The sequence below is a fragment of the Xenopus laevis genome, chromosome 8S (assembly GCF_017654675.1).
Source record: "Xenopus laevis strain J_2021 chromosome 8S, Xenopus_laevis_v10.1, whole genome shotgun sequence".
Taxonomy (NCBI): domain Eukaryota; kingdom Metazoa; phylum Chordata; class Amphibia; order Anura; family Pipidae; genus Xenopus; species Xenopus laevis.
Genome location: NC_054386.1, coordinates 86,908,181 through 86,933,629, shown reverse-complemented (window position 1 = coordinate 86,933,629; position 25,449 = coordinate 86,908,181). Strand labels below are relative to the sequence as shown.

Sequence of the window (25,449 nt, the reverse complement as noted above, 5' to 3'; positions counted from 1 at the left end):
TTGTGAATACCAGGGAATCTACTGATGGGCCCGGACCCTAGAAAGTCTACCTATAGGAGAATGGCCATATATTCTTCCATTAGAGAGTCATAAAAGACTTATCATTTTTATATGTCTTATTATTATTATGTTTATGTTTTACAGTTGTGGCTGTGGTCCCCCACATGTCAGATTTCTGGTGGGCCATAGGAGGTTCAGTCTGACTGCAATAAATTAATCTCACCTCCATAGTTGGTAATGTTGTGCAAATCCAGACACAAAACAGGCCTCTTAAGGTGGCCATACACAGGGAGATCCACTCGTTTGGCAATGTCGTCAAATGAGCGGATCTCTCCCTGATATGCCCACATGGAGGTGGAGGTGGAGGCAATATGGGCAGTTGGATCACGGGAATGCATCAACGAATAGATGCGGCCGTGATCCGACGAGATTTTTAACACTGCCTGATCAACATCTCGATATTGATCGAGGAAGCCCATTGGAAGGCCCCACATGGGCCAATAAGCTGCCGTCTCGGTCTGTCTGCAGCTTTTATCAGCCTGTGAATGGGGGCCTTTACATTAGCAAATAACTCGCAGCAGCTGACTAAAACAACTTGTCATTTCTACAGCTACTGCCAAGATTGCAGGTGAGAATTTTTTGAATTGTATATGATCTTAACTCTACTTGAACACCTACTCTGACTTTAAGGGGCAGATGCATCAAGGGTCGAATATCGAGGGTTAATTAACGTTGATATTCGACTGGGACTGAAAATCCTTCGACTTAGAATATCGAAGTCGAAGGATTTTGCGCAAAAACTGCGATCGAACGATCGAAGGAATAATCCTTCGATCGAATGTTTGAATCCTTTGAAACGAACGATTCAAAGGATTTTAATCCAACGATCGAAGGATTATCCTTCGACCAAAAAAACTTAGTCAAGCCTATGGGGACCTTCCCCATAGGCTAACATTGGGTTCGGTAGCTTTTAGGTGGCGAACTAGGGGGTCGAAGTTTTTTCTTAAAGATACAGTACTTCGACTATCGAATGGTCGAATAGTCGAACGATTTTTAGTTGAAATCCTTCGATTTGGAGTCGTAGTCGAAGGTCGAAGTAGCCCATTCGATGGTCGAAGTAGCCCAAAAAACACTTCGAAATTCGAAGTTTTTTTACTTCGAACCCTTCACTCGAAGTTAATGAATTGGCCCCTAAGTTGTACAATAAAGCATTTTTCCTGCATATTTGTGGCAAGGCTGCTGTTTCACAGTTTGACAGTTTTTGATAAAAAGGTGAAAGTTTCTTTCCAAATAGATCCTGTACTGAAATTATTGTGTGTCTGACAGACAATAGGCTCTGGTGTCTTCTTGTCAGCTAAATTACAAAATGTTCACTCTGCACTTTCATAACAGGATGTGATGACGAAATATCTTGTGAGCATTTAGCCCTTCTGCTGAGCTCTTATTCTACACCAAACGGACTAACCAACTCCCCCTCCTTCTGCCCTCTCTCGTTCCCCTCCCTGGCAGCGGCAGCTTTACATCCTGCTGTCATTTTAGGCAGGGGTACAAGTCTACTCATAAAGAACCTTGCCACTGAGGAGACGCCCTTCAGAATGGTAAGCTATAGCTCGCCTGTGCTGTACCTGAGAATAAATAAGAATAAATTACATTTCCTGATAGACAAGTATGACATGCATATATGTCATGTATGCATGTCTGTCTGTATACAGTTTCAAATCTTGTGAATAGATTTATTTAGATTTCTAATTCTTGTATAATTATATATTACTGGCAGCATAAGTCACATGAGCAGCAACAACTGAAAGGAAGTACTATATTCATTGTTACCTTAACTAACACTGCACTAGCAAAATGTGCAAATAAGGATAGGACCTTACTTCTTTTATCTTGTAAATTGTCCTGCAGTGCAAATGTTAAAAAAAAAAACAGAAGCAGAATTAGGTTGTTTTAAAAGATTTAATTGCATTTATTGCTGTGTGCGGTACATTGTAGGCTGGCTTTCACAGCAAGCAAGAATAATAATGTTAGGGATACAAGTAGAGATAACAGAAACTCTTTCCATAAAACAGTAAATACGGGTCCTATAAGAAAGCCTCATGCAGATAACTTTAATGGCATTTATTCAATGCAAACTATATTTTTATAGTTGTCTTTATGAATGTGCTGTGATATTGCACTGCAACTAAATGTAGTTAAAGGCCAGTTTTTTATATTCACATATCCAAATTAACTATTTTTTACTCAAGTAATTTGATGTTTTGTTTTTAATTCACTCCTTTCTGAAATAACAGAGAAAAAGCAGTTTTCTTTCACGTGAGATGCTTTGATAACTGCTCCAATTAAAACTGTCTTAAAGGGGACCTTTAAAAACAATTTGGTGGCTCATTTACAGTACTGTATATCTGGAATGAAAAGATTGTTAACTGTAACAATTAAACTATTAGTGGAGCAGCGGTAGCTCCTCTCTGCCCAATGCCTGCTAGAAATTAGCAGTAGGTATGTCCTTACTTCATTCCCCAGAAGCACAGTCGAATGTGGATTGCCAGTCACAGCTTTGACATCCCATGGGGAAAGATTTAGGGGTAAATTTATCAAAGAGTGAAGTTCTGCCACTAGAGAGAAATTCCGCAGCTCTCAATTCATTTCTATGGGATTTTGAAAGGCGTTTTTATCAATGGGTGAAGTGAAAGTTCACCCTTTGATAAATACGCCTATAAAAATCCCATAGAAATGAATGGAGAGTGGCGGAATTTCACTCTAGTGACGGAACTTCACTATTAACTTCACTCTTTGATAAATATAGCTCCCTATCAGGGTCTACCAAGTTGCTGACAATCCATCCACCAGCTGGAGATTATCTGGCATTCCTTCTATATACCACAAAATTCACATAGACAAATAAGGCAACCACTATCAATATATTAAGGACATTGAAACATTTTGTGCCTAAAGCTACTAAAAATGCCTTATTTGTCTATATGAATTTTGTGGTCACAACCTCATTGCACCCCCGCTTAATGTTTTTAAAAATTAGTGGTGAGCACAACTTTCCCTTGTTGGGTATATTCAGGAACATACTACATTGTCTAATCCTTAGGCAGAGTAAGCTTAGTGTTAATGTACTCAAAAAACATTTAAAAAATATTTATATGTCAGACATTCCACCTTAAAGGTAAACTTTAAAGAGAACCAGCCAGTTAGGATTTACTTACAATGCCCTTCTCATTGGACTCTGTTAGGGATTGAGGTCAGATACTTTTGAAATGTATTGAGCTCATGCCTGGGCTGGCATTGAGTAGATTCTGGCCATACACAGTGACAGTCACTATTTACTGGGCCTCTGGCAAGCTGTTTGGGCCTATTTTGAATCTCAGTCTTGACTCGGGTTGCCACCTTTCTGCCCACAGGGGGTGGGCAAGTGAAGTCAGGGGAAGAGCTGATGACATTGGGGTGGGCTTGTGATGTTTAGTGGCAGGTCTACAACATTTGAGTCAAGGCTATGATGTTCCAGCTGCTAACTGGGTAACTGAGCTTTGCTCAATATTAGAGGTGCTAAATTCTAGGTACTGAGGCAAGATCTTCTTTACACAGATGGATCCACTGGGTCTTGTAGTAGTTTAATGGACCTAAGAACCCCTCCTGTTTAATTAGTAAAACAGCTTTACCTTTACCTTTTTTCTTCTCTACAGTCAGATTCTTTAGTGGTGTGTGACGTGGACCCAGAGCTTAAAGACATGTTAAGAAAATTCAGATTTCGAAAAGAAACCAATAATGCAGCCATTCTGAGTAAGTGACTTTCCAAGATAAATACATGATCATCATTAATGTTTATGATTTGTTACATTAGATCAGGGGTCCCCAACCTTTTTTTTACCTGTGAGCCACATTTAATAATAAAAAGAGTTGGGGAGCAACACAGGCATGCAAAAAGTTACTGGGGTGCCAAATAAGGGCTGTGATTGGTTATTTGGTGGCCCCTATGTGGACTGGCAGCCTACAGGAGGTTCTATTTGGCAGTACACCTGGTTTTTATGCAACCAAAAGTTGATTCCAAACCAGGAATTCAAAAATAAGCACCTGCTTTGAGGCCACTGGGAGCAACATCCAATGTGTTGGGGAGCAACATGTTGCTCGTGAGCTACTGGTTGGGGACCACTGCATTAGATACTGACACTAAAATGCTACTTTTCAAAAAATTCATGTATATTCATGTACATTTAAAGTTATCTATAGGTCATTTTGACCATTTTGTGGCTGCTTTTGTAAGTAATTGTTACTTGAAGTTCCTAAACCTGACTCTTTTGTCAACCTGACTGGCCATTCTCAACCTGTCAGTTTAAGTTTCCAATGCTACTGCTGTATATATATAAATTATAAATATAAAAATAATCAAAAAAATAAAACCGCACTCCAAGGACTTGAGATAGTGAAATCAGTGAAAAAACTTTTATTCCAACTCGGGCCTTCTTCAGGAACTTCCTGAAGTCCTTGGAGTGCGGTTTTATTTTTTTGATAAATTAAGCTATGTTATAACCAGCACCCAGGCAGTTGCCTGCATTACAAGTGCACCACTATAGACACTCTCTCTTATATTTTAATGTGTTTTTCAGTGAAGATAGACAAAGAGAAGCAACTGGTGATTTTAGAAGAAGAATATCAGGTGGGTACTGTCTTATTCCTTGTAGCTGGAGGCCAGCATGTTAAAGGGGAAGTCTCTATTATTAAGAAAACCCACTGAACTTTAAAAAGTATTTTTATTATAGCTGTTTATATATTTAATAAGTTATTTGTTGGATCCTCTGCCTAACATATTTTTTTCAGCTGCAGCTAACATGCTATGAGCCACTGACAGATTGCACCTGATTTCACTAGTTTGCAATACACTACTGAGACACAGGAAAAAGCTAATAAAACTTAAAAGGTATCACTGTTATAAGGAGATTCTACCTTGCACCTAATACAGCCAAGTGGGCACAACTGGCATTTTGGTGCAAAGTCAGCGGTCCCTGCCTTAATTAACCAGTGTAAGATCAAAAATGAGATTATGCAAGAGTAAATATACCCAGGCTGTTACTGTTATACAAGCCTCTTTCCTGTCTTCTTCTGCATAGAAACTGATTTTCTGTTGCCTATTTACCATACAGAATAATTGGTATTCTAACCTTTAGTAAAATTGCAGATTTATCAAGGGTCGAAGTGGATTCGAGTGAATTTTCGAAGTTCAAAAAGTTTGAATTACAAAGTAAATTTTTGGGTACTTCGACCATCGATTAGGCTACTACGACTTCGACTTCGATTCGAAGTTAAATCTTTCGAATATTCAACCATATTTTTCTCTTTAAAAAAACTTTGACTTCAATAGTTTGCCAAATTAAACCTGCCAAAGTGCTATGCTAGCCTATGGGGACCATCTAATGCATTTTTCTACGTGTTTTTTTTAGTCGAAGCAAAATCGTTCGATCGATCGCTGAAATCGTTCGATCGAACAATTTTACTTCGACCGAAAAACAGTCAAATTCGGTAAAAAAAACTTTGAATTTGATATTCAAAGTCGAAGTATATCCATTCAATGGTCGAATTTCGAAGTATATTTCACTTTGAAATTCTACCTTTGATAAATCTGCCCCTAAGTGTATATATCGTTAAAATTCATAATACCCAGTTTCTCTGATGTATTGTCTTACAGGATATTTCTCCTGATGAGCTGCAGAATGAACTGCCTGAACGACAACCAAGATATCCTTTCTGGCTAGATGGGTGGGAGAACCCAGGATTCTGACTTTTTTTTTTTTTTAGGACTTTTACAAAGTATATAACTGCCAAGGAATTCAGGGAATTGTTGCATTACATATTATAAAGAGATAACATAAGATGGTTAAGCCAAAACGTAATATATGCAAGCGAATTATATGACCAAAAGCATACCTCCCAACATTTTGGAAATAAAAAGAGGGACAAAAAAGTTGCCGCTCATATTGCGGCACTTTGTTTGACCACACCCATTTTTGTGCCCACACCCCCTAATTACCATGTTAATTTACAAAATTTGGCAGGTTATGAAAGTTTAAAGGGATACTGTCATGGGAAAAAGTAGTTTTTTTCAAAATGAATAAGTTAATAGTGCTGCTCCAGCGGAATTCTGAACTGAAATTCATTTCTCAAAAGAACAAACAGTTTTTTTTATATTCAATTTTGAAATCTGACATGGGGCTAGACATATTGTCAATTTCCCAGCTGCCCCAAGTCATGTAACTTGTGCTCTGATAAACTTCAATCACTCTTTACTGCTGTACTGCAAGTTGGAGTGATATCACACCCTCCCTTTCCCCCCCAGCAGCCAAACAAAAGAACAATGGGAAGGTAACCAGATAACAGCTCCCTAACACAAGATAACAGCTGCCTGGTAGATATAAGAACAACACTCAATAGTAAAATTCCATGTCCCACTGAGACACATTCAGTTACATTGAGAAGGAAAAACAGCAGCCTGCCAGAAAGCATTTCTCTCCTAAAGTGCAGGCACAAGTCACATGACTTGGGGCAACTGGGAAATTGAAAAAATTTCTAGCCCCATGTCGGATTTTAAAGTTGAATATAAAAAAATCAGTTTGCTCTTTTGAGAAATGGATTTCAGTGCAGAATTCTGCTGGAGCAGCTCTATTAACTGGTGCGTTTTGAAAAAAACATGTTTTCCGATGACAGGATCCCTTTAAACACATTTCTGTGTTTTTTTCAGTTATTATATTTTTGCTAATGAAGGTGAATTGCCCTGTAAGGTGTGAGTCTAACTATTCCCAAGGGATCCGTTATCTTTAATTATTGTTACAATTACTTATTTGCTTATCTCGAATTTGTTACAAAAGTATCCCATCTGCTGCTGTGGCTGTTCTGGACTCTCTGCCAAAAGCCAATTAAGTTAGATACTTTGATTCTTTTTCTGGCTGTTCAGTGCAGAGAAAAATGGGACTTTCCGGTACAAATGAGGGACTGCAGGTTGAGCTGTCAAAAGAGGCCCTGACCCTCTAAAAACAGGACAGTTGGGAGGTATGCCAAAAGTACTATGACTGCTCCCACTCCAGATCTAGGGTGTTTGATACATGGATTGCTGCATAGGTTAAATGCTCTGATAATGCTCTCCCCTAGCTTTGTTTTTATGATCCTGCATTGTTAACTGAACTTTATACAGTTTTATAAAGACTTATTTATTATATGGACTTATTTTTTAGTAAATTTTTACATGTTATTGGCCAGAATATACTACTAATATAGATGCTCAGTTGCACCAATGCAGTTGCCTATAGCAACCAGTCAGATTTTTGTTTTTGTTTTCTTACTTGCAGTTTTCTGATCAAAACGCATTGGTAATTGGTTGCTATGAGTAACTGCACTGATGAAAACCGAGACCATTATTTATACCACATATATAAGTTTATATGTTATAGGAGTTATTTGTAAAAAGAGGTATTTGTAAAAAGTATTTGTAAAAAAAAATAAAGAAAGAAGAAGACTTTAGTAGAGTGACACTGCTATATGTTGCCAACAAGCTTTTTCATTAATAACTGAACTTTCTGACAAGTGCATATACTATTGTGTAATGCCTACTACACCACTGGACATGATTGGTTCTTGTTTGTCTCCAAGTCTGGCCCGTTCCATAGCACCTGCATAGGTAAGCCTGTTATTGAAGATTCCCATACTGTAGGTGCTACTTATAGGGCTCTGTGTTGACACAATAGTTATTTTTTAATTTTGGGCACTGGTTAAGTAAACTGAACAAGTGTGCATCCATGATGAATTTCCCAGATGAACGCTTTTTAATTTTTTCCCTGGTTTTGCTACTAGCAATTGTCTGTCCCCCAATATTTGATTGCCCTTAGTTATATAAAAACATTGTGTTGTGTATTTATCATGTGTTAGATGAGATTATGGCCAGATATATTGAGTAGATCCTTGACATTTACTCTAAGTTTTTGGTGTACAGTTATAAGTATGTGCATGAAGATGGCAGGATCTCCTATCCACTCTGCTTTATATTCTCCAGCCCAGTGGGTAAGTACTGAAATGGACAATTGCATCCACAAATGGGTACAATCTGTGCAATCTATTTTTTTCATGCTTCTAGTATTATGTTACTACTTCAGGGCGTTTGAATTTGGGTTTTTACTGTGATTTGTGTTTTTTTTTTTTCACCAAAACTCACCAACTCAAATTGGTGGGATACTATCATGGGAATTTTTTTTTTTTTCCAAATCGCATCAATTAATAGTGCTGCTCTGAATTCTGCACTGAATTCTGCTGTGAAATCCTTTTCTCAAAAGAGCAAACAGATTTTTTTATATTTAATTTTGAAATCTGACATGGGGCTAGACATATTGTCAGTTTCCCATCTGCCCCCAGTCATGTGAATTGTTGCCCTGATAAACTTCAGTCACTCTTTACTGCTGTACTGCAAGTTGGAGTGATATCACCCCCCTCCCCCCCCCAGCAGCCTTACAACAGAAAAATGGGAAGGTAACCAGATAGCAGCTCCCTAACACAAGATAACAGTTGCCTGGTAGATCTAAGAACAACACTCAATAGTAAAAAGCCAAGTCCCACTGAGACACATTCAGTTACATTGAGTAGGAGAAAACAACAGCCTGCCAGAAAGCAGTTCCATCCTAAAGTGCTGGCTCTTTCTGAAAGCACATGACCAGGCAAAAGGACCTGAGATGGCGCCTACACACCAATATTATAAATTAAAAGAAATATACTTATTGGTTCAGGAATTAAATTTTACATGGTAGAGTAAATTATTTGGAGTGAAAACAGTGTAAGCTAAAAGCTTGTATGGTCATATACTGTAGAAGTCAATGGGAGTTGTCCTAGGTAAAATTTGAATTATTTATTCAGTTTGAGTTTTTTAGCTTGTAAGCTCACAAATTTGAGGAATCCAAGTTTTTTTCAATTATTTCATTCATTCAAATTTTTTTTATACTCATATTTTTTAAAGAAATAAGGTAACATTTGTGTTTATTTTTAACTTGTGAGTTTATTAGAAGTAGAAGAAGCCTCTAAAATTGAACAAATCTGAATTTTGATAAATAAGGCCCTTAATGTTATGATTTTCTACATATTTTAAATTTAGTCTTTAGGATGTTTTGAGCTTTGCTGAGGGATGTCCAACATTGGGTTGATCATTTGGCAACCAAGAAAACTGCTGGATCACCAGCCAGGAGAGAACAAATTACAGCTCAATGTCTTTTCCCAATGGGATTTACAAAACTTCTGAGCCCTAATGAGATGTTGCTTAAGGAGCCTGTTAATCTGGCTATTAAATTGCAGACTCAGGAGTGGTCAGTAATGTCAGCAGCCACCAGGAATGTGTGCATGATCTATATATAGACCAGCAATAGTGTAACGAGGTTTATTAAGCAGTGAAAGAATGCCAAAAAAGGTACTCACAAGCGTGCAATTTTAAAATTTTGTAGAATACAAAATATGTTCCATGTAGAATAGTTAATTCATTCAGCGAGTTTCATTGGAAATCCGACATGCTTCCTCAGGAATAGTGATATGGTGTTACATGGTGAGCTACATGAATCAGATTTATAAATATAGTTTGCTCCATCTATATTCTCCTCCTTGTCTTTGCCACCTTTCTGTTCCTTACTCAGTCTGTTTGTTTTCTTTTTCTTGTAGCTCAGTGTGCCATATCCTTTGTACTGTAATTCTCTGTTGTGTTCCTTCTATTTATAGCTTTGCATGCTCTCATTAGCCATTGTAACACAAGGATAAAGAAATATATTTGTAAAAAATAGCATCTGGCCATCTTTCCATGCTGTAATATCACACAGAGACTAGTCAGACTTGTGAAACCAATACTGAGCAAATGTTACCCCTAGCACATTTATAGCAATTAGCTTTCATCTGTCTCCTGAAAATAAAATAATGAAAGCAAATCTCTCACCGGTTACTATGGGATTCTGTACCTGGGAACATTTGCTGATGATATTACATATTCAGTTTCTGTTCACTTACCTCCCCCTCTTGCATTCCAGCTTCAAGAAGTCAAAGCAAATGAAAAGTTGTGTTTGTTGACGGTTTTATTTTCTTCACGAGGCAACTTCAGAAAGGTGATGTTTTCCCATCACCTTATTGCCGATGGGAAAGCATTGGGAGGAGATTAGTCATCTGCATCAGAGAGGATTAATCTCAGGGCGACTAATCTCCTCGTATGTCAGTGGCCTAAGGTTAAGGCCACACTGGGCATTTTGGGGAGATATATCCCTAAACGCCTTCCCCTAAGGAAACTTATTAAATAACACATTTAATAATCTCTGGTGCAAGTAAGATTTTTGTTTATTGCAGGATGCAAACCAGAGCAGCAGATGATGTATGCAGGTAGTAAAAACAGACTAGTACAAACGGCTGAGCTTACTAAGGTAAGGAGACTATGTTTGTTTTATATACTGTATGGTCAAAATATCACATTTTAAAATGTACCGTAATCGTGGTGGGTGCACCAGATCCAAAAAGTAATTATTGTATAAAAAAAATAAAAAAAGACCAGGGAAAGGGAGCACACAAATCAATTACTTTCAAAATGAATGGTTTTTGCAATGAGACACAAAGTAGAGCAGCATTACTGGATAAAAACTTCCGATTGAATGTCCCACTCAAATAAGTCCCAGGCTGTAAAATTATAGCAACATTAACATAAGAGTTTCGGTATCATAAGAGCTATAACTGGGGCTGTTTATGTGTTTGAGGTCCTCTGATACATATATGTCCATTCAAGCAGATTGGAAGGAATGTGTGTGATCGAATCACTATTTAAAGGGCGCATGCATCTATCACACTTAGAAATGTCATATTACAGATTAGTGAGGGGTGGGCTGGCCCGATATCCACGAGTTGGTCAGGTTCAGGCCGACCTCACATCCCCCTGTGCAGCAGGTGCGGTCGAACTCTTCCTCCTGCTCTCGCCACCACCTTCAAAGGAGAACTAAAGCCTTACTAAAGAAGTAGCTAGAAATGTTGTACATTATGTTTTGTACTTCTGTACCAGCCCAAGGCAACCACAGCCCTTTAACAGTAAAGATCTGTATCTCCAAAGATGCCCCAGTAGCTCCCCATCTTCTTTTCTGCTGATTCACTGCACATGCTCTGTGCTGCTGTCACTTACTGAGCATAGGGACCCACTCACAATATACAGTACAAACTATAAATGTCACTTAGTTTCTCAACAGCTGCTCAGAGCCCACTGAGCATGTGAGTGTCACAAACACTTTCCAAGATGGTGACCCCCTGTGACAAGTTTGAAGTCCTGGATCATTGCTGCTATTGACAAGCTGAAACTTTAGGCTGGGGCAATAAGTTCACTATATAAAATAAGGCATTTTTAGCCACATACATTTTTAGGGTTTAGTTCTCCTTCAACTGCCGGCTTCCGGCTTTATAGCCGCACGCCTGCTCGCCAGCTACTTTTGTGACGGCATCGGTGAGGCGGGTTTGGATGGGTCTATAAAGGGAAGTCGGAAGTTGGGCTCGGCCAGCGTGGATGGAGGGAGGGCGGGTTTTAGGGTTGGGTGGGGTTAGGGAAAAACCCGACTCGCACATAACTATTACAGATCATCAGTTGGTAAGTAGATTTTATGTAAGGGAACTACCCCTTTATATACAACCATTGGTGGATAAGAATATTACAAGCCATCTTGCAAATGCAAAAATTGAAGGCTTAGGTGGAGCGTTTTGTCACTTTCCAGATAATCAGGTAGGCGGTAATTTTGAAATCTCCCCTAATCGCTCCACTTTAATTTCAATAACAATTGCCTAGACTCATGAGTACACTCATAGGTCAGGTGATTGTTTGCTCAAAAATGGCCACTAATTGGTTGCTGTGAGATGCTATACCTTGTACCCATTGCCACTTTTATCCCATATTGTCCCGTATTATTTCTCAGTCATATCGGCGTCATTTTGCCATGTGAGGACTCTGTTGTGCACTTCTCACCAAACTTTTGACTCAAAAATGGTCACAGATTATTCGTTGTGGGTTCCTAAACTTTGGTGCAAATGTTGCCACTTATATCATATTACCCCACAGGTAATTATAGGTTATTGTAAACCGAATCTGTTGCATCATTTTATAGTACAATGTCCCTGTTTCTGCACTTTCTCACTAAACTTTTTTTTTTTTTTTTTTGTTTTCACTGTAGGTCTTTGAGATCAGAAACACAAGTGATCTGACAGAGGACTGGCTGAAAGAACGCTTGGCATTTTTCCGCTGATATGAAGCCATGAGACACATTCCTATTTTTGGATGGCCTTACACCTCTTAAATATTATACATAATAGCTAACAGGTGGAAGCCATTATACTTAATTACGAAAGAGAATTTCTGCTGCATGCTATCCTCGCTTGAGAACTAGCCCCAAAACAGTTAACAGCTGAAAAGCTTATTCAGAAAACTTTCCAGTCAGCGCTTATGTATGGAGGTTGAATTATACAGTTCTCATCTCAAATAGTTCACAAATGTTTGAGGAAAGAAAAAAAAAAAAAAAGCAAGAAGAGGAAGTTGCATTTATGTTTTGGTGATCATTGACAGCTGCTGTTTTGAGAAAAGGAATTAAAATGTAAAACTTCTCGTTTCTTCAGTTGTTTCTATTTTGAGAGGGGCCAGTCCACTATAATTAGTATTGATGCGGAAACTGAGTTGCTTGCAAATGTTTAGAAAGGCTTGTGATTACCTGCAAATTCATATTTTGTTAATGGAGTTCATGTGTTGTTTAAAAGAACATCAAATTCACAAAAACATTTTTAAATGGTACTTGCACCAAGTAAGTACCATTTAAAAATCACAGATAACTGTCAGAAAGTATGAGAATTTGAAGTTGCATTAAAAGAAACAGAACCGAGAACAGTAGTTCATTTGCAAGGGCCCTTTACAAAAATTTGCTATCACTCACTATTGAGCTGCATTGAGCGATCAGACACAAGGGGGCAGATTTACTAAAGGGCGAAGTGGCTGCTGGTAGCGAAAATTTAGCCATAAATCTCAGGGACATCGGCAATTTACTAACAGGCGTAGAGGACAATTTGCTAGAGATAGAAACCACGGCTAACGCAGTTTTGTGCCCTAACGCCAAAATGAAGCCAAAATTTTGGTTAGGCAAACGATCGTTACTCCATAAATTCACTGAAGTGCGAATTTTACGGAATGTTACCTCTTTCGCCAGAGTTTCCTTCGCCACTTTAGACCTGGCGAATTGATCATATGAAGCTAAATCCTCCTCAATCTTATGTCAGTGACATCATATCCTGTATGTTGGAAATTCATAAAAGTTCTAAAAAACGCTGGCATTTTTTTATATTTTAAAGCGGGATTGCCTTCAAAAGTCCTAACTATTAAAGATTTTTGTGCTAACATTTTTTTGCAACCATTTGAGGGGCTTGCCACATTTGTTTTAGGGTGGGCTCATGTCTAGGGCATTAGAGGATCTCTTTTGTATTTATTTTGCTTCCTTGGACATGTGAAATAATAAGTGGCCACTTCAAGCATTTGCACCAACATCTCAAATAAAGACATACTGTATATATACAGTATGATGTTTACGTATCCGCCCTATTCAAATTGACCTGAGTGTGAGAGTACCAACGAAGTTTCACGAGGCAGAAATTAACACTATGAAATGCTGCTGTGTAGCCATGGGGGTAGCCATTCAAGCTGGAAAAAGAAGAAAAGGCACAGAATACCCAGCAGCTAACACATTCTTCAGAACTTCTCTGTTATCTAGTGTGTATCCGGTGCTTGAATGGCTGCCCCATGGCTACACAGCAGCTTGTTTATATAAACTATAGTAGTACTTATCTATTATCTACTGTGTATCCTGTGCTTGAATGGCTGCCCCCATGGCTACACAGCAGCTTGTTTATATAAACTATAGTAGTACTTATCTGTTATCTACTGTGTATCCTGTGCTTGAATGGCTGCCCCCATGGCTACACAGCAGCTTGTTTATATAAACTATAGTAGTACTTATTTGTTATCTACTGTGTATCCTGTGCTTGAGTGGCTGCCCACATGACTACACAGCAGCTTGTTTATATAAACTATAGTAGTACTTATCTGGTATCTACTGTGTATCCTGTGCTTGAATGGCTGCCCCCATGGCTACACAGCAGCTTGTTTATATAAACTATAGTAGTACTTATCTATTATCTACTGTGTATCCTGTGCTTGAATGGCTGCCCCCATGGCTACACAGCAGCTTGTTTATATAAACTATAGTAGTACTTATCTGGTATCTACTGTGTATCCTGTGCTTGAATGGCTGTCCCCATGGCTACACAGCAGCTTGTTTAAATAAACTATAGTGTTTCTAAAGCAAACACACCAGTTTTACCAGTGCATGAAATTATCATTCCTTTAAAACACTTTTCTCAATTTTTTTGGTGTTACTGTTCATTTTAAAATAAACTCATTGGTGGCCCCCCTTACAAGTCAAAGAAAACCCATTGGTGGACAGCCCCCCTCTTAAAAGTTAAAAGCCAGTTGGGGGTCCGGGTCCGCCTACAAGTTAAAAAAAAAACATTGGTGGTCGAAGTGCCATAGAATTGTTTTAAAAAAACATTGGTGGCCACGGGTGTAATAAAAATAAAGACCAACAACAGTTGGTATTCAGTGAAACTTACCTTAAAGGGGTAGTTTGCTTTAGTATGTTATAGAATGGCTAATTCTATGCAACTTTTCAATAGGCATTCACATTTTCTTTATTTTATAGTTTCTGAATTATTTTTTCTTTTTCTGACTCTTTCCAGATTTCAAATGTGGGTCACTGACTCCATCTAAAAACAAATGTTCTGTAAGGCTGCAAATGTATTCTTATTGCTACTTTTTATTATTCATCTTTAGATTCAGGGCCTCTCCTATTCATATTACAGTCTCTTATTAATAGTTGCCAGGGTAATTTGAAGCATAGCAACCAGATTGCTGAAGCTGCGAACTGGAGAGCGGCTAAATAAAAAGTAGTTAAAAAACCACAAATAATAACAGATAAAAACCAATTGCAAATGGTCTAAAAATATTCTCCACGTCATACTAAAGGTTACTTTAAAAGCTAACAACCCCTTTAAGTTCTTGTGCAATCTTCTTCTTTCTCCTTGCCGATGGCAGCTTCTATGGCTTTCTTCACCGGCCTTGGTTCTTTTTTTGGCTTTGGATCTTTGGCATCTTGGCCGTCATCCTGCACTCTCTCTCAAGGGGGCCCAGCTAACCCGGAAAGTGCAGCACAGCCAGGCCCCCTATAAACTTTAAATCTATCGGGCCCAGGATGACTGTCCCCCCTGTGCCCCCCTGATGGCCCTGGAAGATACAGATGTGTCCTTCAAACTCTACTATGATCCAAAATGGAACCACATGGATATTGCTTGTGGGTTTTAGTTAAATGCAGCATATAGTAATCATCAGAGCAAACAATGGACTACACTCCTTCGGGAACTGATAATATACTGAATACTAATACCATTACTGAATAGTGATGGAGCCATCATTTCTGTTTCAGCTGACATATATGTGCTCAAATATAAAATAATGAGTGCCCTTTGATAGACCTTATCCTCTGTTTAAGTGGCACCCATAAATAAAAGCTTTATTATCATTGCTGATAATTATTGGAACATCTCGATCTGCTCCCATGCACAAGACATAGCTGTGACTCCTCGTATAATAAAAGTTCTTCATTATTAATTTAATGAATTCTGCATTTTTAATATTTTCATTGTTTTGCAGTGGGTAGCTCATTGTTTCAAATACATGAATGTGAAGAGAATGAAATGTATTTGGAAAATGTACATCTTATATGTAGGACACAAGACTTTATTTTTCTCCTTTCCTGGATTTCCCCATGTGTTCTTCAACATTATTATTTTTTTGTTTCCCATCTTTGCAACCACCATCTGTGCTGAGGACAATTACTGTGGGCATGCTCTTTTCCTTTCTAGGAAATTTTGTGCAAAGTCAGGAAGTTTGTGCGCAGGAGGGAATGCATCTTATTTGTTTAAAGGGGCCTGTGCTGACACAGGTGCCTGTAAGCATTAAAGGGCATGTAAAGGCAAAAAAATAAAATCCCATTTTTACTTTCTTTAATGAAAAAGAAATCTATCTCCAATTTACTTTAATTAAAAAATGTGTACTTTTTTTATAAGAAACCTGACTGTATGCAGTGAAATTCTCCCTTCCTTTACTGCTGTGGATAGGAATAGTCAGACGGTCCCTAACTGCTCTGCAAGGGAAACAATCATACTTATGAACAGCAGCGGGAGCCCCCACCTTACTTTCCAGCTATGCAGAACTCAAGCAGCTTTGTTTTGTTCCCTGTTATGACGATCCCTAAGCAGCCCACACCACACTGAGCATGTGCACAGTCTTGGTCTTGCAAAGATGTTTAACAAAGTTACAAGATGGTGACCCCCTGTGGCCAACTTTGAAAGCATAAATCATTTGTTTGATTAGGCTTGTGGTGCAGTAAGTTCATGTTTATGTTTAGTATACAAAATACAGCATTTCTAGCCTTATTCTATTTTAGACTTCACTTTCTCTTTAAACACAGGTGGAATGCATACCTCCCAACATTTTGGAAGACAAAAATATTTTCCGTGAGAAATGTTTGACCACGCCCCTTTCTGTGGCCACACCCCCTAATTACCATGTTCATTTTACAAAATTTGGAAGGTTATGAAAGTTTGAAAATATTTCTCCTTATCTAAACTGTTTTTTAGTGTCTCAAAATTGTTACAAAGTATCTTATTTGCACCTGTTAGCTGTTCTGTGTTCTCTGTTACAAGCCAATTAAGTGAGAAACTTAGTTTCTTTTTCTGGCTATTCAGCGCAGAGAAAATAGGGACTTTCCAGTACAAATGAGGGACTGCGGGTTGAGCGGTCAAAAGAGGGACTGTCCCTCTGAAAAAGGGACAGTTGGGAGGTATGGGAATGCAGCATGTTGCCCATTTAGGAAGAGTTGGCTGCGTTCCTGTGGCTGAATGCTGTGAATGCTGTGAATGCAGGTTTAAAGGAGAAGGAAAGGTTAAAATTAAGTAAGCCTTATCAGAAAGCTCCACCTTAATAAACCCTCAAAGTAATGCTGCTCTGAGTCCTCTGTCAGACTTACTGTTTTCAGCTTAAACCTCCTTGCCCCGAGCAAGAGCATGCTCAGTTTGCTCCTCTTCCCCCCTCCCTTCTCTGCTGTAATCTGAGCCCAGATATATAAGTGAGCAGGGAGAGACCCAGGCAGGAAGTGATGTAACACTAAGCTAATATGGCAGTTGCTATCTAAACAAACAGAGAGCTTCTAGAGCTTTTTACTCAGGTATGGTAAAACATTCTACAGAACAAATATAGCAGTCTAGCTTGCTTGCTCTATTGCAGCTAATCTATTGGCAATAAAATTCCTCCGTAGCTTTCCTTCTCCTTTAAAAAAGGCAATTTTTTATGGCGGTGCATGTAGATGACAAACAGAATACCACTGTTAGGTGCAACAATTGCTTATGGAGTTTGCAGAAATATACATGAAATTTCTGAGTGACCCCAGTTCTTCTGGAGGGTCTGGAGATAAATCAAATTCTGGAATTACATTAGCAAGTGTTGTGGTTGTGTAAACTCACTGGAGAAGAGAGAAATGATATTCCGTCTCACTGCCTCTCCGTTCTCAGATTATGTGGGCACAGACAGTGAGAAATGATTTTACGTCTCGTTATTGCATATAACTTATCTACAACAAAAATGGGCCATTAAAATCCTGTGCTGGCTTTTACCAGTTTTTAGCATGACTAATTCAGCATCAAGAACCTGTTCTAACAATACAGAGGTTAAATAAGGACGTTGGCTCCAGCCAGTAGAATTGTGTAATTAGTAACATCGATCAAGAGGTAATGCCTATGCAGTGCTTAATTGTAATGGAATCAGATTATGGAAGCTGTAATTGTTTCACACTTCAGCACAAGAAAATCAGCTAGTATGGCATGTAATTGAAGGCGTAGATTGTACATTTGCTAGAGGAGGGTCTGTCTTTCATTATATTTTCCCATTCTTTTTCTTCCTGTTCAGCAGTAGAATTTCTAGTAAATTAGAAATGTATGCACCATCAGTGGCCGATCTCATCTGCTCATTCCCTGTTTACAAAGGATTCAGCCGTTCATTTTTGCAAACTAACATTGTCATACTTTGTGCACCTAGCACATCGATCATGCTAATACAATATGGAATGTGCAAAGTAGATCGGAACTATTCCCTTTGTTTTCATTTCTTTCTCTTCCTTCTCTTTCTCTCCCATTTCATTTTTTTCTTTTCATTCCCTAAAACCACATAGGTTATTCTGCTTTGCTTTTGTCACAATCCACTGGTCGCGGTATAACAAAGCATATGTTCTCAGAAATTAACTTATTGCAGTTATTATTAAATTAGAATTCTAATATTGCTTGCGATTGAACTGCTTTTTTTTAAATTTAGCCAGTGTTAATGTTGGCAACTGGGTAGCAGTGCACAGGATTAAGCACCGGAGGGCACTGCTTACTAATAAGATACATATGGATAGGGATTTATACCTCATAATTCAAATCTGAGTGCATGATGCATAGCATTTTAAAAGGTACTGTTTGAGGAACTAGGAATCTGTATAATCTGCCTTTTTTGAGATTCATGTCCAGTTATGCTCAAAATGATTGTATTTGATTTTTACTGACTCTGGTGGAAGGAAATAGGTTAATACAATAAACACATAACATTTGCCTGGTTACCCACCTTTTGTTACATTACCTTAAAGGAACAGTAACACCAAAAAATTAAAGTGTTTAAAGGAATGCCAATATAATGTACTGATGACCTGTACTGTTTTGCTTACAAGACAACTATAGTTTATATAAACAAGCTGCTGCGTAGCCATGGGGGCAGCCATTCAAGCACAGGATACATAGTAGATAACAGATAAGTACTACTATAGTTTATATAAATAAGTAGTTGTGTAGCCATGGGGGCAGCCATTCAAGCACAGGATACACAGTAGATAACAGGTAGGTACTACTATAGTTTATAAACAAGCTGATGTGTAGCCGTGAGGGCAGCCATTCAAGCACAGGATACACAGTTGATAACAGATAAATACTACTATAGTCTATATAAACAAGCTGCTGTGTAGTCATGGGACAGCCATTCAAGCAAAGGATACACAGTAGATAACAGATAAGTTCTGAAGAATCTCATTGTATACTATAGAGCTTATCTATTATCTGCTTTGTACCCTGTGCCTTTTCTCCTTTTTTCTAGCTTGAATGGCTGCCCCCATGGCTACACAGCAGCTTGTTTATATAAACTATAGTAGTACTTATCCGTTATCTACTGTGTATCCTGTGCTTGAATGGCTGCCCCCATGGCTACACATCAGCTTGTTTATATAAACTACAGTAGTATTTATCTGTTATCTACTGTGTATCCTGTGCTTGAATGGCTGCCCCCATGGCTACACAGCAGCTTGTTTATATAAACTATAGTAGTACTTATCTGTTATCTACTGTGTATCCTGTGCTTGAATGGCTGCCCCCATGGCTACACATCAGCTTGTTTATGTAAACTATTAAAATAAATACAAAGGTTGAATCTCAAAAAAAACCACTTACTGTGAACACACCGGGATATTCCTGCCCCATGCCCCATAAGTGGGACCCAAATTCTAAAAGCCACACCTTGACGAAATTTGCCAGCTTAAATCTCACTGTGCTGATTTGTGTGGATAAAAATGCAGGCCTTCATTATGTCCAAGGAAAGGAAAATCTTTGTAAGTATGATACAATTTTCCCCTTTTCCCTGATACTCCATATCAGCACTCACCGGGACATAGAAAGCTTTATGCCCAGTTGGGAGGGAACTTCTTTTCATGGTATAGTTTCTCTGCAGAATTTGCCAGCTAAAATCGCACTGTGCTGATTTGCAAGGAAAAAATGTAGGCCTTCATTATTGTATCAAGATGGATCCATCAGATGACCCTGCACATCCAACACTCCCATGTCAATATTAACACGATTGGCACATACAACATCCCTGTGTCAGGATATATTCTTATGGATGACGAGATCCTTTTCGTTATTGTGTAGGGTTCAACTTCAGAGTTTAGGCACCGCAAGACCTGCAGACTTTCACAATTCAGAAATAGGACTCTGGAGAACCAAGGTTGCTGATTCAGTGATTCATTTATTCAAAAAGTGCACTTTTTGAATAAATGAATCACTGAATCAGCAACCTTGGTTCTCCAGAGTCCTATTTCTGAACTGTGTCAGGATAGAAGCATCTGATATCCTTGTACTAAGATTGACACATCAGATGTATTATGTTGCCATCAGGCAAGTTTCAGTCGGAGGTTGCAAGAAGGTTTTTACATGGACTCTCTGTCTGGTTGCGTGTGTGGATTTCAGAAGTCTGAATTCCAGACAGCAGCAGTCACCAGAAACGTAACTAGAGGGGGTCGGGCCCTGGCGCAGGACGGACAGCCGGGCCCCCGCCCCCCTCCGTACACCCGGAACTGGCCGGGAATATGCGGCTCAAAGCGCACGCGGACTGCCGGGGGGCCCTGAGGGGGTGCGGGCCCTGGCCCGCTTGCACCCCCTGCTCCCCCGGTAGTTCCGCCACTGGCAGTCACCCAATTGCCATACCCCCCCATATCACATGTCCCCTAAATGTCACAAGCTGTCCCTGGTGACATCAGTGCTACCCATTACATCACCAGCCCCACCCCCTATCTGGACTCTCAAGGACAGAAAGGTGGCGCCCCTAGTGCACAAACAAGCAAAAGTTGTGCTCACCAATCATTTTTAAACTTTTAAGCGGGGTTGCAATGAGGCTGTGACCACAAAATTCGTATAGACAAATACAAGAGTCCTCTGCACTCAACCCATTATCAATATATTTAAGACATTGAGACATATTGTGTCTTAAAGGAGAACTAAACCCCCATTGTGATAAGTCCTCATTTGTCCCCCCCCCTCCCTGCCTCCCCCTGGACATTCTTACCCCTGAATTCTGTCCCCTCTAGAAATAGCAACCGCACATCCAGAGTGAGCGCATCGGAGCTCTAGGGCGCCATCTTCTTCTCTGCGGTAAACTTCACGAAGTGAGCGGCATTCTGGCGCATGCACAGTTGGAGCAATCCTCTGGTTCCCGATAACTACTCATGTGCTAGAAATTGCTGAAGGGGAGGAAGAAGACACAAAGATTACCGAAGAGTAGAAGATGGCGCCCTTGAGCTCCACTGCGCTCACTCTGCATGTGCGGTCACTGTTTCTAGAGCAACAGAATTCAGGGGTAAGATTGAGCAGGGGGGAGGCAGGGGGGAAGTGAAAGTTTAGTTCTCCTTTAAGCTACCAAAAATGCCCTTTTGGTAGTTTAAGGTTCAACATGTATCAGTGTCTTAAATATATTGATAATGGGTTGAGTGCAGAGGACCCTAGTACAGAAGCATCATTGGGGTACCAGAAATTCGTTAGACCTAATTGATCCACTCTCAGGATGTAGTTTGGTGCTAAATTACAGGGTTTTTTTTTAGATATGTCTCCAGGCTGGTGTTCTAAAGATGTGATTGCTGTACCATATTTTTCTTCAGGGACAAAAATTACCGTCCCTACAATCAAAATGAAAGCATATATTTAAACTAGTGAGCTGCAGCTGAAATGAATGTCTTCTTGATTAGCGCCTTTAGGAACGTTAGAACCTAGATAAGAAGTTTGGGATAATCTATTGAGGATGATGGATTACACAGGCAAATGTCTCGTGAGCATTCCCGGCACTTCTTAGACATTTTTATCTGGAAAGCAATGTGATAAAAGACAACATCCATCCTCTCCCTATCTCTGTACTCCCAGCGCTACTGTCTTTCTCCAGCTTCTATCCTCTCATTACACCAACTGCCTTATATTCTCTTGGCCCCCTCCTGTTTGCGGTTCTCACTGCTTTTTTACCTTGACTTCAGCTCCATGCCCACCTGTTAAAACTCCACTCAACTCTCATTTTAGTCTTGTTTTGCTTTGCTTTCTGGCTCTTCCCTGCCATGGCCCTGTTTCACTCTCTTCAATGCTTTAAATCACGGCTGACCTTCCAATTTTATCTTTCCAACTCCTCACTCAGTACTAACATTTCAGTTTAGTTTTTTCTAACTCCATTTCTAACCACAAAAAAAAATCCCTGATCTGATATCACAACTTATTTCAGCTTTAAACAGTTCTCTCTTTAGTCTCTAAGTTTACTTAAATTCTGTCTCTTCCCTTCCAGACATTATTATATTTATATTGAACTGTGATACCTCACAGCTCTCTACAGGAATTATACACCATTTCCTGTTGCAGTGGAGCTTACAATCTAATATCCCTCTTACAGTCACACTCCGTGTTAACTTATAGCAGTTAACTTGCCATTTATTGAAGTGTGGGAGGAAACTGTAGTATTTGTAAAAAACCCACACAGACATGGGGAGAGGGTCGGACTGGGCCGGTGGGAAACCGGGAAAAAACCTGGTGGGCCCCAGGCTCTTGTGGGCCCCGCAGGCCCAGATCCGCACTGTGAGCTTCCTTTCCCTGCAGCCAGAGACTGTCCCAACACATATCTCCCAACCAGGACAATCCCGATTTTGAGAGCACAACCCGCAGTCCTGGATATGTACTGATATGTCATTTCTCTTTGTTCTGCTGCACTGAACTGCCAGAAAAAGATATAAAGTTTCTAACTTAATTGGCTCTTGGCAGAGAGCCCAGAATTCATACTTAACATACTTTTGTAACGCTTTTAGACAAGATAAGAACTTACACAACTAAAAGAGCAATTCACCTTCATTAGCAAAACTGTAATAACATATAAAAACCACAGAAATGTGTTCAAACTTTCATAACCTGCCAAATTTTATAAAATGGACATTGTAATTAGGGGGTGTGGTCACACAATAGGCGTGGTCAAAAATGTCATTGCACTACGCCCGGCAAATCTTTTTGCCCCTCTTTCAGTTTCCAAAATGTTGGTGCACAGTGCGCTCACGCGTTTGAATGCATTTGCATAAGTGCGGCGCTGGGAAGTCTGTCGGTGACAGAGGGGGGCTGTGGCGGCGGAGGGGGGGTCGAGCAACAGCAGCACCGGTGGGCCCCGGGCCCCCCAGTCCAACCCTACATGGGGAGACTATACAAACTTCTTGCAGATAGTGCCCTGGCTGGAATCACGCCTAGAACATAGACTGCACTATGGTGCTGCTCAAACTTTTCTAGTTTCCAGATTGTCTCCTCTCCTATCAGTGGTGAAATCAGATAAAGGTCTGACAATGACGTAAGAGAGAAAATAAAAGGGAATCAATGTGAAAATACTGTAATATATTAGTATATAGTAACAATAATGTATGCACCAAATGCAGCTAAAATTTGACATACACAACTTTATCCGCGTTCATCGTTTCAAGGTACTCTCAGCTGTACAGTCCACTTAGAGTTGACTGGGGACCATCTACTACAGGTATGGGACCTATTATCCAGAATGCTCGGGACCTGGGGTATTCCGGAGAACGGATCTTTCCGTATTTTGGATCTTCATACTTTAAATCTACTAGAAAATCATGTAAACATTAAAAAAAACCAATAGGCTGGTTTTACATCCAATAAGGATTAATTATATATTAGTTTCGATCAAGTACAATGTACTGTTTAATTATTATAGGGAAAAAGGAAATCATTTTTCAAAATTTGGATTATTTGGATAAAATGGAGTCTATGGGAGACAGCCATTCTGTAATTCGGAACTTTCTGGATAATGGGTTTCTGGATAACGGATCCCATACCTGTGCTACATTTCCACAGTTACAAACACCTCCTAAGGCCCCTAAGAAGGAAAAGAAAGACTTCTTTGTTTGAGTTAATACACAACACCCACATAAAGATTTGATTTGTCACAAAATTAGTTCATGGAATGATCTCATAAAAATGAATTTCAGTAAAACATTTTTTACCTATGCACTTCTGTTCCTTTTTTTTTTTTCTTTTTGAGTTGTTGTTTTTGTTTCCTTGGGCGATATTTTTCTTTCCCCTTGTTTTTCTTGTTTAATTGGAAAAGCAATTTAAAGCGAGTCTGATCTGTCAGCGTATAGACTGCTCCCCTAAAGACTTACAAAACAAATTGAATTTACACGTTCCTCTCATAATTGAACAAATTCAGGGAAGAGAAACCCCACCTGCTGATCTATGTATTTGCTAATTTTCCTTGAGAAATGAGTGATTGTACATTAATCTCCTCCGTACTAGAAGAATTGCAGGTAAGATGCTTCACAGGAGACATTCGCTTTGGCCCATACTGGGCAGGAGGGGACATATTCTCTTTTCTCTGAAAGACAAAATGCAATTTGTTACCATGGCAACCGCATTGAAGCTTAAACTGGCCCATTTTACTCTACACACCAGATCCATCACATGCCTCTAATTTGCATATGCAAATAAGGGGTGGGAAGGGGAAAACATTTTTTACTTCCTTTTTTTGTGACAAAAAGTCACGTGATTTCCCTCCCCACCCCTAATTTGCATATGCAAATTAGGATTTGGATTCGGTTCGGCTGGGCACAAGGATTCGCCGAATCCGAATCATGCTGAATAAGGCCGAATCCCGAACCGAATCCTGGATTTGGTGCATCCCTAGTGGAAATGCAACTGAATTTTAAGCCAATCTTTTGGGGCTCTGTCAACTCTTGACAGAAAATGGAAGCCAATGCCTGCTTTGCCTGCAGAGCTTACACCCTTACAGGAAAGAAGCAATAATACAGACTATTGCATGTCCTGGAGCCAAGTGCATGGACTGTACTAAAAAAAGAGTAGTGGGGTTATTCACCCTGGAGTCTGAGGCAACAGTATAAATCGCACATTCATTTTTGTGTAATAATAGTAAAATATTTTGTAGTTTTCCCAGTGATAATTAAATTGTGGCTCAGTAACAGAAAATACAACTCCTGCTTATACACTAAAACATTTGTGTAGCAGGGTGATTGTAATGCAGTAATAAGGGAACGCTAGGGCTGTAGGTTGCAAACCATTAGATACCCCCAGCTTAGAGACCCCCAGCTTAGAGACCCCCAGCTTTTCTCCATTGCTTCTCTATCCCTATCATTCCCAGATATGAGTGGTCTTTTTACCAACCCTGCAAGTACAAGTGTGGTAAGGGGGACAGATGGTTTTTGTAAAGGCTTCCCAGGTAAATACCTGAAGGTGGCAACCCTACTGATAAGGACAATGCCTCTTGTCGTACCTTAAATTGCCCGTCTTAATGATGTGAAGTTAGGGGGTGGGTTGAGGAAAGTCTAGGATTCTTCCCCCACCCACCCCCTTTTGGATCAAATCTTGCCTTTAACAGGTAGCGCTCAATCCATGGGTCATGAAGCAGGCTTTCTCTTCAGGGTATCCAGAGGC

The 25,449-nt window shown here is 39.5% G+C and overlaps 1 protein-coding gene across 1 annotated transcript; it reads left to right on the top strand.

Annotated features, from left to right (window-relative positions):
* Positions 1-1,432: 1,432 nt before the first annotated feature.
* On the top strand, positions 1,433-12,532 carry gmfg.S (glia maturation factor, gamma S homeolog). The gene is given in 7 exon segments (NM_001091040.1): positions 1,433-1,598; positions 3,693-3,789; positions 4,614-4,663; positions 5,690-5,739; positions 7,970-8,052; positions 10,354-10,427; positions 12,204-12,532. Coding segments are annotated over 7 exon segments (429 nt in total). The 5' UTR covers positions 1,433-1,595; the 3' UTR covers positions 12,276-12,532.
* Positions 12,533-25,449: the final 12,917 nt, after the last annotated feature.